The sequence below is a fragment of the Carcharodon carcharias genome, chromosome 17 (assembly GCF_017639515.1).
Source record: "Carcharodon carcharias isolate sCarCar2 chromosome 17, sCarCar2.pri, whole genome shotgun sequence".
Lineage (NCBI taxonomy): Eukaryota > Metazoa > Chordata > Chondrichthyes > Lamniformes > Lamnidae > Carcharodon > Carcharodon carcharias.
The window spans coordinates 71601412-71614274 of record NC_054483.1 but is presented as its reverse complement, the minus strand read 5'-3'; the positions used below and the strand labels follow the sequence as shown (position 1 = coordinate 71614274).

Here is a 12863-nt window from a genome sequence, read left to right as displayed (position 1 = left end):
TGCCATGGTCTCCTTTGTGGAGGAATCCTTGCAGAGCATGAGCACTGCGTTGACCCTCATGGCCAAGCGGAGCACCTCCTCTATTGAGAGAGTGGCGACTCTCATGGAGACGCTCCTCCAGGAGCTGAATCAAGGGTTCCTGGAGATGCACTTGGACCTGCAAGCCCTCACACCGGCAATGACTTCAGGTGGTCAATGCCTGTGTGTGAGATGGATGTCACACCCACTATCCCAGCTAGGTGCCTGTCCGTCAATGGTGAGCAGGGAGGTCCGGAGCGACCTCACATTGGCACACGAGCTGCCTGTCATCTCTGCGGGCTCCTCTCAGGGCGCTCCAGATGAGGGCAGCAGCTCCTCCGCCCCTCTGCCAGTGACTATGGCATCTGATGAGGCTGCAGCAACTGGGGAGATGCCAGCCGTGGCACTGGCCGCTCCTTCCCAGGCCGGGCCAGCACAGGCTCCACGCCAAAGTCATCAAGGCCAACAGGACAGCAGAGTGAGCAGGCTGTCTCCAATGCCGGTGCCAGCGAGGGGGGAGCACCTAGGTGTAGCACCCTCAAGCAAAAATTTAAAGCACCTTAATCACAACATGGCCTGATCATGGGTGATATTTGTCTCCCCTGTTTTTCCATTCAGTGCTTATTGGTGTGATGGAAAACACATGTCAATGTTAACTTGTAGAATGTATGCCAGGCACCATTTCATTAAATGTGCTTTTGTGCAACTGGTCTCTGTATGTTTTATTTGTTCTGTAGGTGCAGGGTAGGCCATGATGTTATGATGGATGTGTGTCTCCTGAAACTTTATTGCAAAGGCACAGAGTGTATGTTGTTGACCAAGGAAGTGGTCCAGTCTGGGATTGAGTATGGAGCCTGCAGTCCCGGCATGTGCAAGTGGTTCTTATTTGGTAGTCTAGCTGAAGGAGCATTGGATCAAAGTGTCCCAGGTATCCCTGCCTCTCTGGAGGTTGCCCAGGTCAGTGTCTATGCCCTCAGCGTTCTCCTCACCATGCTCATCCTCGGACTCACTACTGGACTCATCACTGTTGCCTGAGCAGCTGCATCAAGATCTTCCTCCACTGCCTCCCCCACTTTCCAGTGCCTGATTGTGGAGAGCACAGCATGCATCCACTATCAGTGATACACGAGCTGGGGGGTACTGGAGTGCGCCCCCTGAACAGTCCAGACATCGGAAGCACATCTTAAGAAGGCCTATGGTTCTCTCTACCACCGCCCTTGTGGAGGCATGGCTCCTGTTATACTGCTGCTCAGCCTCTGTTGTTGGGTGGCGGAGAGGCCACCTTTTGAGGGGATATCCCTTGTCACCCAGCAGCCATCCATACAGCCGGGCTGGAGCAGTGAAGAGCCTCGGCACCTGGGAATGTCTCAGGATGTAAGCACCTTGCACAGGCTTGCAGAATCTGCATCCTGTGGTCACACACTATCTGCACGTTCATGGAGTGGAATCCCTGTTGATGAAGGCTCCCAGCTCACTCACTGGTGCCTTGATGGCCACATGTGTGCAGTCGATTGCACCCTGGACATGGGGGAAGCCAGCAATCGTTGCAAAGCCTCTGGCTCGCTCTGCCTGGCTGGCCTCGTCCGTACAGTAATGAATGAAAGTCAATGCACGCCTGAACCGAGCATCTGTCACCAGCTTGATGCAACTATGGACAGCTGATTGGGAGACTCCACAAAGATTCCCCACTGACCCCTGGAAAGAGCCAGAGGCATAGAAGTTGAGGGCCACTGTGACTTTCAGAGCCACTGACAGGGGGTGTCCACCCACACTGTTGGAGCTAATCTCAGGGCCGATCCTCTGACAAATGGAGATCACTGTCTCCCTTGAGAGACGGAGCCTCCTTTGGCATTGCATCTCAGACATATTGAGGTAGCTGCATCGCCGCCTGTAAACCCTGCCAACAGGATAGTGGCATCTTCTGCGGCTCCTTCCACCTTGGACTTCCTGTAGGCCCTGCACCCCTTGTGCTGCACCTCTCCTCCCACTGCTCCCTCCCCTGAAGGCTGAATAGGGACACCTGGCCTTCTCCCGCTTCTGGCCCTCTCTTCCTCCTCAGAGGAGGTGCATCCAGTGGAAACCACAATCCCATGCCCATTCTCAGGGTAAGAGAAGGCTGTCTGATACTTGAGAGGGCCCAAGTGGTATGAATCCTCTGGGGGCCTGGAAAACAACACTGAGTCCTGAACTGAAGCCTCTTATTTCTTTCAAAGCAGCTCTGAAGCGAAATGAAGATGTTCTGTTCACACAAGCAAGCAGCAGCAAGTTATATCCTAAACTACAAACCACTCGCATTTACAAACCCACTGACCCCTCTTATCCCACCCATGGATGAGGTTTTTAAAATTGTAGCTTGCCCATCTGCCCACTTAGTCCATGCGACAGCCTGAAAATCGCACAGGCTACGTAAACTCCGAGACAATTGGTATCTTGAGGGCCTTAACTGGCCACTTAATTAATGGCGGGGGCACCTGCGTCTCCATCGCGCGCCCGCCTAGCGAAATATTGCGAGAGTCCGTGCTGACGTCGGCACACTCGGCCAACATCAACGCGCTTTATTTCACACTCGGGTGTGTCGCGTCTGCCCACCGAGCTAAAAATTCTGGCCTATGCTTGTAAAAGTGTTTCCTAATTTCATTCCTGAAAGGCTTGGCTCTAATTGTTAGACACCCTTACCACTGGAAACAGCTGCTTTCTATTTACCTTTTCTGTTCCCCTTAAGATTTTGAAAACTTCTAACAAATCACCACTTAACCTTCTAAATTCCAGGGAATAGAACCCTAGTTTGCGTAACCTCTCCCCAAATGTAGCCCTTGGAGTTATCATTCTGGTAAACCCATGCTGCATTCCCTCCAAGGCAAATATATCCTCCCTAAGGTGTGGTGCCCAGAGCTGCTTATTGTATTCCGGGTGTGGTGTAACCAGGACTTTGTATAGTTGAAGTATGAATTCTACCCCTTGTATTCTAGTCCTCTGGATATAAAGGCCAGCTGCTGGTATTAACTAGGCATAGTTCTGAAGGAATTCATTTCTAAGCGTCTTATCTTTTGCACAAAAATTGATGTTTGAAGCATTGAAAAATGAAGAGGTAAAAAACTCAAAAACAGAAACTATTATATGCTTGGAAGTAAACACTCAAACTTTTTTTTCAAACTTTTCCTATTTGATCAGCTTTGTTTATGGCTGTGGCACACATCACTCTTTGAAATACAATGTTTCTTTCATAAATGATCTCTCTTCACCAGTGCAGTACTCACATCACTTTGCAAATCTTGGCTTCTCTTGGCATGAATAATCTGCGGAGTGTCTGCCACACTTGTGAATTTTAACGCATCAACTCTCTGTCTGTACTTTTTCTGCCAGTTAAAAGAGTGCATTTTAATCTCTGACAATAGTGAACTCGGATTTAAAGCAAGTCAAACATCAATTAATGTACATCTAATCGAGTGTGACCATATGCATGCTAGACTTCCATTTCAAAAAACTACTATTAATCAAAATTAATTGTGCTCAGAATCTCTTCTTCTTCTAATGGTTTCTGTTTGAAGTGACCACGGTGTTGACTGGACATCTCACCTTTTCATTAAAAACTCAATAAATGCTGGCCTCCCCAGTGAAGCCCACATCCCTTAAATGATTTTTTAAATTAACCATTGGTTATTGGGACCTGATTTGCCACCAGTAAGTAAACACCTCATTTTTCATTTTCTCTTTTCAGTATGATTTTAAAAAAATACTTTTTCCACATAGTTGCACATGTATTTCGTATCAGCCTCTTCACCAGTCTGCCACTGCAGCATAATAAGCAATCTATCTGCCAGATAGCAACAGAAAGTTGTCATACTGTCTTGCTGATAGCAGGGCTTAATTGCCCGTGGCAGATGAAAGACAGAACAAATATTGTTTTCCACCTGCTTATATTCAAAACAATAAATGAAGGCGGAAATTCGGATAGCCCTATATTAATATTGCTGATTTATTGTCTTTCATACTGCCTTGATCCTTCTCTAAACTTCAACATTTAGGAGATCAGAGCCTTGACAATCATCTTTTTTTAACCACTGTCATCAGATTGAAATCACAGGTGCCTGTATCTAGTTACTGCGAGTAGGGAAATATTATGGCCATTCTGCAGAACGTAGATTGTTCTTATAGTGCAGCACAGTTCCCTTACTGTCACAGTCAATATGGAACTGTGTGCATAGAAGAACAGGAGCTTATAAAGTGCAGAAGGATACAATAAGAAAATGGTCATCAAAGCTGAAATGAAAGGATGATGCAAGCAAGGGGAAAGCTACATTGGTTTCAGAAATTTGATGAAGAAGAAATGTGACTGAATAGATAGACAACAAAACAAAGTAATGTTGGCTACAATGAGAGAATTAAAGGGTTATTTCAATCATTCACACCTATGCCCTGTGTGCCAGGTTAGCCCTGCTGGTAATCTGAATCAAAATGTGTTCAATAACCCTGCACAATTTTATTTGTACGTTTCCTGTTCATGCCTATGGAATGGAACTCCATCTTTTATGAATAATTCTGACACTTCATCAATCAGCCCCATTTGCATTAGCTGTTTCCAGATGAAAGCATGTGATACAATCAGGTCTCTGTTCCTTTTCTTAGTTAAGGCAGCGAATGGGCTAATGCAAATTGATTTGATCGCTTTAAGAATTTAGTGTGGGCCCTGAGCAGGGTACTGGTAAAATAAAGAATCTCGTCACTCATTATTGTTTAAATATTATCTAATATGTGATAATGTTGGTATTCAAATGAAGACACACTTCCTGAATAACTGGCAGTTCACAACTTCAGACTTGAAAATACAATAGCAGCCAAATATGGTTTTGAAATTGCTTGTGATATGATTTGTTCTGATGAAGGATTCCATCAGAAATATTAATTAATTTATCCATTCTCTTTCAAATAATGACTGACTTGCTGTGCACTTCCATTATTTTTGGGGTTATCTTGTTTTCATTTAAACAGCGTTTTTTTAACCCAAGCTGCAAAGCCAGGTTTACAGTCCAGCAGTAAATTGAAACCTCCCCTCCCACACCACATTGGTCCCACTCCATGCTGTTTAATCCACATAATTTCATGCTTTATATTAAATTCACTGATTTCACACATGACATCTGTCAGTTTCAACAACCACAAATATCAGCATCTTTCATAGATGCTTGACATTAATCCAGGCAAACTCTTTCAGCTTCCAGATGAGACTCACTTTATTACTCTTATGTCCAGCTGTTGACAATTTAGCAATTGTAAAATTGAGCTGGTTTGTTCTTACCCAATAATTTATATTATGACAACTGATCATCATCCATTCCACAAATGCTGACTTTTCCTTACCCACAGAAAGTTCAGAGACTCAGAAATTATTCATTTTATATCAGAAATATGGTACGGCAAGTTGTGTCAATTTTTACTAATCTCATTGTAATTATTTTATTTATATCACATGTTAAGATGATCTAATATATAATACAATAAATAAATGCAGGTAGGTTATTGCTTCCAGTACCCTGGAGTCATACCATTGCTAGGTTATGAGATATCTTGTAGAACATGGTCAGTCCCTAGTGGGCTCGTGTGTGACCCACTTGTGGAATGAAATCTTGTTGTTCAATAATAAGAACAAACTTGGTAATACATTTGCATACATTTTCTCAGAATGCTGTTTTGCTAAAGTGTCAATGCATTTAAAGTAAGCTCTTTAACACTTGTTAAATTATGTGAATGCATTAATGCGTTAATTACCAATACTGTACATGCACAACTTCAACCCATTTATCAGCTATGATGGCACAGCTTTAACTGCCTGCAGATTGAGAAATAATTGCATGTGAATTCCCATGAGCAAACAGCTGATCAGAGTCGCTATCAGAGGAAATGATTCAGTCAAGGCCAGTGTCACCGAATTGACCGAAAATTACATGTTTAATTCTTAGGCAATTTGTTTTCTCACCTCACTCAGAATGTCCCCGGCTTTCCTAGCCTGTTCCACATCCAGACTTCGTTCTGCCTCCCATCCTACTCCTTTCATCCATGTCAAGTCTGCTCTGTATTTACGCTGCAGTTTAAAAATTAAAAAAAATGGCTTCTCCATTAGCATTTGTAATGCTGCTAACAATAAACAAAACCCAGTTGATAAAACATATCATTGTCTAAATTGTACAAACAAAAACAAGATCTCAAATACAGTATTCAAGCTGTAGGATAGACCCCAGTTCTTACACCGCTGAAGTCTTTGTAAAGGCATTTATAGAGGGTATATGCACCTCCTGGTATAGAACTGCCCATACAGACCATTATTTGATCTGACCAGTGATCCCGGTGGCGATAAAGTAAATATAAATGGTCTCAGCAACCTTATAATAGCACAGTTTCCAGTTCATAACAACTTTCCTGTGATCCTTGCTGGAAAGGTATGTGTGCTGCAGTTCGATGCCTCCACATCAAGTAACTTGTCAATATCTAACTTTACACAATAAGCCATTTTTGGAGTGAGGCACCTGATGACGGAACTTTACTTAAATTTAGTATTAGGAGAGACAGGAAGGGGAAACAACAGGAAAATATATTTACTTATTGGAATATTCATTTAATTTAATAAAATGGTTACATTAACTTTCAATTGCTAGATATGAGCACAATATTCTTCATCATATACATCAGTTTCAATATAATATTCTGCTATTCACACCTCCTCCAAATGCATCTTTTGTTTCTTGTTCCATTGTCACTCCCTTTCTCTAAGTACTAACTTTTTTGTCATTTACTCTCCTACATCTCTGCACTACCACACACCTTCCCTTTTGTTCTTTTTCCACCTTCCCTCATTTTACCTGCTTAAAACTTGGAGTACATTTCTAACTTTTACTAGTTCTGATGAAAGATTATTGACCTGAAATGTTAACTCTGTCTCTCCACAGGTGCTGCCTGACCTGCTGAGTATTTCCAGCGTCTTCTGTTTTTATTAAAGAAAAAAATGGGTTCAGTCCCTTCTATACGTTCAAAACAAATAGCTTAAAATATTAATTATGTCGCCTCATTAGGTCATACATGATCAAATAAGCAAAGCAGACACAATTTTGCACCATCTTGGCCCCACCTCACTCTGTAATCCATAGGCTTTCTTTGCCCATTTAACTTTCATGTCTTCTGGCACCAGTGTATATTCATGGAGCCTCTTCCTGTATTCCAAGTCACTGGCCAAAGCCTGCGCTTTCTTGGCATGTGTCAGGTTCACCATGTCCAGTGGTAGGTGGAATTTGGCATTTGTTTCTGCAAAGTTCTTCTTATATTCTATCTATTTTAAATAAGAATATATAGCCATTTTAACAACAACAACTTCATCTATATAACGCCTTTGATACAGTAACTGTGAAGACACTGAATTATGAACCACATACATCTGATATAAGTTGCATAATATTTTGGAGTAACAGTGCATTTTCTTAGACACATGCTTAAGGTTATAAATTGACTGTACATTAACCAATTATCAACTTAACAAAATATTCGACATTTTGAAAATTTTACTTCAATTATATAAAATTCTCATTTTTAAATAAAAGAGAACGAGTAGGGAAAATATGATGCAATGTCCATTGGGAGGAATATTTAGCCTCTGATGGCTAACGTGCTAATCCATAATGATTTTAAATTGCATATTGAACTGAAGTAAATAATGGGATTTTGATTTTTCTTATCTAATATACCTCACTGCTCATCTTGGAAACCCTCAGAGAATGCAGGGTCTTCGAATCATACACTTTACTTCTCATTGCTTTACCCTTGGTTTTCTCATACGCTGCTTTGTATTTTATCTTTCAAACAACAGAGGAAGAAAAAGAATTAAATTAAAACCTGTAGCAGTCGGCTGGTGATAAAAAGCTAAAATAAATGATTTAAACATGTTCGTAATTTTGCGAGCCTGGAAATGATCGTTTGCCTTCATTATGATATTCCGGTGCCTTTTATTTTGACAAGGTCTGTTTATTTAAAACAAGTTAAAATAGTGAAGATATAAATGTCATGCAAAGACGTTAAATGTTGTACATTAAAACCAGAAACTATCATTTCTTGTCGGTTCCAAGGTGTATCAAGTGCAGGTTGCCTGGTGGAAAGAATGTACCAAATTCCTTGTAGAATTTATATGGTGCATGTGAAATTGAGCAGGCCATTCTGTTAGAAATCATTATTACAATAATAACTTGAATTGCTATAACACCTCCAACAGAGAAAAACATCCCAAAGCACTTCACAAGGTACTAAGTGTGGAAAAATGGACACTGAGCCAAAAAAGGAAAGATGAGCAAAACTTTGGTCAAAAAATGCACTGAAGGAGGAGAAAGAAAATGAGAGATTTAGGACGGCAATCTCAGAACTGGGCAGGAGAAGGCATCATCACCAATGGTCTGGCTAAAGGAGAGGGTGTGACGCACAAGAGGCTGGAATCAGAGGGAAGGAAGGATTGGAGTGCTGGATGAGGTCACAGAGATAGGCAGAAGCAAGGCCATGGAGGGATTTAAATGCAAGGCTAAAAATGTTAAATTCAAGGCATTGGAGGACCGGAAACCAATGTTGGTCAGTGAGGGGGGTTGATGGGTGAGTGCAACTTGGTGCACGGAGCAGAATTTTGGATGAAAGCAAAATACTGCACATGCTGGAAATCTGAAACAAAAACAGAAAATGCTGGAAAAGCTCAGCAGGTCTGCCAGCATCTGTGGAGAGAGAAACAGAGCTCTGAAGAAGGGTCATATGGACTCGAAATGTCAACTCTGTTTCTCTCTCCACAGATGCTGTCAGAGCTGCTGAGTTTTTCTAGCATTTTCTATTTTTGTTTCAGAATTTTGGATGAATTGGTTTATGGAGCTTGGATGATGGAATGGATATTTTGGCGAGCATTGGATAGTCAAATCCAAAGGTGCCAAAAGCATGGATGAAGATTTCAAATGCACATGGGCAATGGGCTGAAGGATGAAAAAGTGTGATGTTGCTGAGGTGGATCTAGGCATATTCTGTGATCAAGTAGAAGCTCAGGGTCAAATAGAAATCCAAGATTTTGAACAATTTCCTCGAGCTTGTTCCACAACTAAATAAAACCATGGCTGATTTGTACCTCAATTCCATTTAACCACCTGTGATCCACATCCACTGAAATCATTACCTAACAAAAGGATGTTGATGGTCTTAAAGCTTTAAATTAAACTAGCATCCACATCCTTCTGGGAAGATATTTTTGGATTTCCACTGCCTTTTATGCGTCAAGTGCTTCCTAACTAAATGGCCAAACTCGAATTTGTGCCTCTTTGTGAATTGCCCTATTCGAAAAAAATGGTTTCTCTGCACGAACAAATCCTTTTATAATTTCAGGCAACTCAATTAGATAATGCCTCAACCCTTTAAACTCATTCAGAAATCATCATCTTATATTCTATTTCATCACAACGTTGAGATAGTCAGAAACTTGTGACCCAGTTTTTGTTGGGCGGCTTTGATGACTTTTTCACAGAATCATGGATACATAATGTGTTTCAATGTAACAACACTTTTCCAGAAATATATTCCCACGTTCAGTCCCTGGAACCATGATGTTTCTTCACCAGGATGAACAACAATTAGTTGTCAACGTTCATTTATTTTTCAGCTACCGTCAATTCACCCCAAGTACAATATGCCTGGTGGAAAGAAACCTACAATACCTATGGAAGCGGGTTTGTACTGTACAGCGCATAAGGTTATGAAAGCTGATAAGAGAGCAAAACAGTAACTTACATCGCTTGCCAGGTTCCCAGAGGCTTTGGCAGCTAGCAGGGCTATCGAATCCAGCTTCATATGAAACCCTTTGCCCTTATTCTTTGCCCAGAATTCCTTGTACTTGATCTGAGGGCACAGATATACTCAAATTATATATTGTGCATATTTGTGTAGGTATTTCGATTTGTACATATAAGATTGGCACGCTAGAGACAGAAACAGTATTCCATAAATCAAAAATAATCAATTCTTTAAATTGCAGGACTATTGGGACAGAACGGGGTTGGGGCTAATTAGGAGTTCTTTCAGAGAGCTGGCATAGGTATATGGGACTAATGGCCTTCTTCTATGTAGTATGTACCCATGTTATTTTTTATTACATTTGATGTCAAATTTTGTCATCTATTACTAAGGCAATGTTGTTTTGTTGACTGCTTTCCATTAAAAAAAGACTTGCATCTTGCACAACCTCAGGATGTCCCAAAGCACTTTACAAGAAATGAAGTACTTTTTGAAGTGTAGTTGCTGGTGTAATGTAGGAAAGGCAGCAACCAATTTGCACACAGCAAGCTCCCACAAACAACAATGTGATAATGGCCAGGTAATCTGTTTTTGTCATGTTGATTGAACGATAAGTATTAGCCAGGACACCAGGGATAACACCCCTACTCTTCCTCAAAATAGTGCCATGGAATATCTTATATCCACTTGATAGGGCAGTAGGACTTGAATCCACAGCCTTCTGACAGAGGCAAGAGTGCACGGCTGACACTAAAGCCAGAATTTTTGTGCAGATGGAGAGGCTCTCCACCTCTGCGAAAGTGGTGACAAAGGCCTGGACCCAGAAGTCCCATCCCCACTGGCATTTTTGTAGTTGGGGTTGTGGGGGGGTGGTTTGGAGGTGGGTTGTAATTTACACATCCGTCATTCACGGAGACCAATGCATATGTTAAAGTGCAGCTGCCTCAGTCAGATCTGATATTCATTAGTGGGATATCCAAAACACAACTGGTGCATGTTAGACCTGGTAGGAGAAGGCCTAAAGCTGCCGGAAGCCTTTGGAGAGGAAGAGGACCCTTTTGGATATGGTCCCGAGTCACCTTTGGGAAAGGTAAGTTGCCCTTTGGGAGAGGTAAGATGCCCTTTGGGATTGTTAAAGGTAGGCATGAGCATATGTAAAAAGTACATATACTCATTGGAACTGTCAAGCTCATTGAAACTGTCAAGAGAGTTGTCAAAATAATTGTCAAAAGAACTAGCTAAAGAACTGTCAAGCATTTAAATGTCCTACTGTTTAAATATTAGAGAAAAACTGTCTGCAGTGTTTTTAAAAATCAGTGCTTGCTATTTCACTCTGTCTGTTGACAGAAGCCTGAGGGTTATCATTACAGGATTAGTGCTGCGTGACTGATTTCACAACCTATCAATATCACAGTGGGGTCCTGTCAGTTCAGTTTGATTAACAACTCTAAGCATTTATAAACTATTTTAAGTGGGACTAGGAGTGTGGCTGCTTGTTTACTTAAGGTGTTAAAGGGAATTAAATGTAGTGAATGGGATTTTATCAAACAGAATGATTTTTTTTTTAAATAGTGAATTCATCAATAGATGCTTAGAACTTTATTTAACCTCAGCATGTGTCCTGAGGTCTGCCCATGGTGAATACTGGGTGAGTTGGCATGGTAGGTGTAAGGACAAAGGGTGGTGGGCAGGGGGGGCATGAGGTTGTATGGGTTGGTATTGATGGGGCATGGGCAGTGTGTGGGGTGTGAGGGATGAGGGCTGGAGGGTTTTTTTTTGTTTTATTCGCTTTTTGATATCTTCGACAAAGTGTCTGAACAAGAAAGCCGGCCTTTCACCCAGCCCACCTCTGCACCTGGCAGTCTCAAACTCTTCCCAGAGTCGCCCGCCATTACTCCCACTTTCACCTAGACCAACCCCCCCCACACCACCACCCCCCCCACCACACCAGAGGAAAATCCAAACTTCTGGGGCACCCTTCCCTGGCATGTGTTTTTGGAGCTAGGAATTGTCCCGACCCGGCACTCCCGACCTTAGAGCGGAAATTCAGGCCTAAGTTACTAAGTAGGAAAAGGTTGCCAGAATCATTTATCTTTGGCCCTTCAGCATCCAGCTCAACTGAGAGAATTGAAAATGGAATCTTGAATTCAATCAACCCATGAAATGCTGCTTACCCAGAGGTTCACTCATTTACATCTCATCCAGAGAGGATGCATTTTCAGAGAATGCTGGAAGTATACAGCAGATCAATCGCTGGGTCAAAATCCTGGAACTCACTCCCTAACAGCACTGTGGCTGTATAGCTCTTTGTACCTACACCACATGGACTGCAGCAGTTCAAGAAGGCAGCTCACCACCACCTTCTCAAGAGCAACAAGGGATGGGCAATAAACGCTGGCCTAGCCAGCGAAGCCCACATCCTGTGCATAAAAAAAAAGTCAGAACTATTCTGATGGAAGGACACACTCAGAAGCTATCTCTCTCTCTCAGATGCTGATAAATCAGTCCACCACTTCCAGCAGTTTTTGATTTTAGTTTCAGATATGGTTTATTTGTGGGTTTTCTTTTTTATTTCTCAAATCGGTTAGATGCTTGTGAAGGAATTCAACAGGATAACTAGGGAATGCAAACATTGATTGATGATTTAGGATATTTTTAAACACAATCCCACAACAAACCACATGTCGCTTAGTTACAACAGTCACTGTTTTGAATGGGAGAAATTCTGGAAGCTGCTGGTACGACTTATGCACTCAACCTATACCAATGCGCATTGGGAACTATTGAGAGAAATGAAAAAGATATTTATAGGATATGCTTGCACAGCTAGTATTTAAAAATACATGCATTTACATGGTGCCTTCCACAACCTCAGGGTTTCTCAAAGGGCTATACAGCCAATGAAGTGCATTTAAAAAGAGTACGACAAAATCTTTCTGGTCACCTGGAGGCAGGGTTGAAGGTAGTACGGGGCAAACAGAGGCGATCCTGGCAGCAGTAGGCAGCCAGTAGCGGACACTAAGGGCCTATGGGATGGGGAGAATTCCACCAGG

General features: G+C 42.0%; 1 protein-coding gene across 2 annotated transcripts in view; it reads right to left on the bottom strand.

Annotated features, from left to right (window-relative positions):
• The window catches only part of LOC121289921 (nebulin-related anchoring protein), a 116551-nt gene that overhangs the window by 55547 nt on the left and 48141 nt on the right, over positions 1-12863 (bottom strand). For both annotated transcript variants that reach the window (XM_041209899.1, XM_041209900.1), the window contains 5 exons: positions 9808-9915; positions 7749-7856; positions 7139-7336; positions 5993-6097; positions 3276-3374 (listed from right to left, as the gene is read on the bottom strand). In XM_041209899.1, the coding sequence (XP_041065833.1) occupies positions 3276-3374; positions 5993-6097; positions 7139-7336; positions 7749-7856; positions 9808-9915 (618 nt within the window). The remainder of the gene's footprint in view (positions 1-3275; positions 3375-5992; positions 6098-7138; positions 7337-7748; positions 7857-9807; positions 9916-12863) is intronic.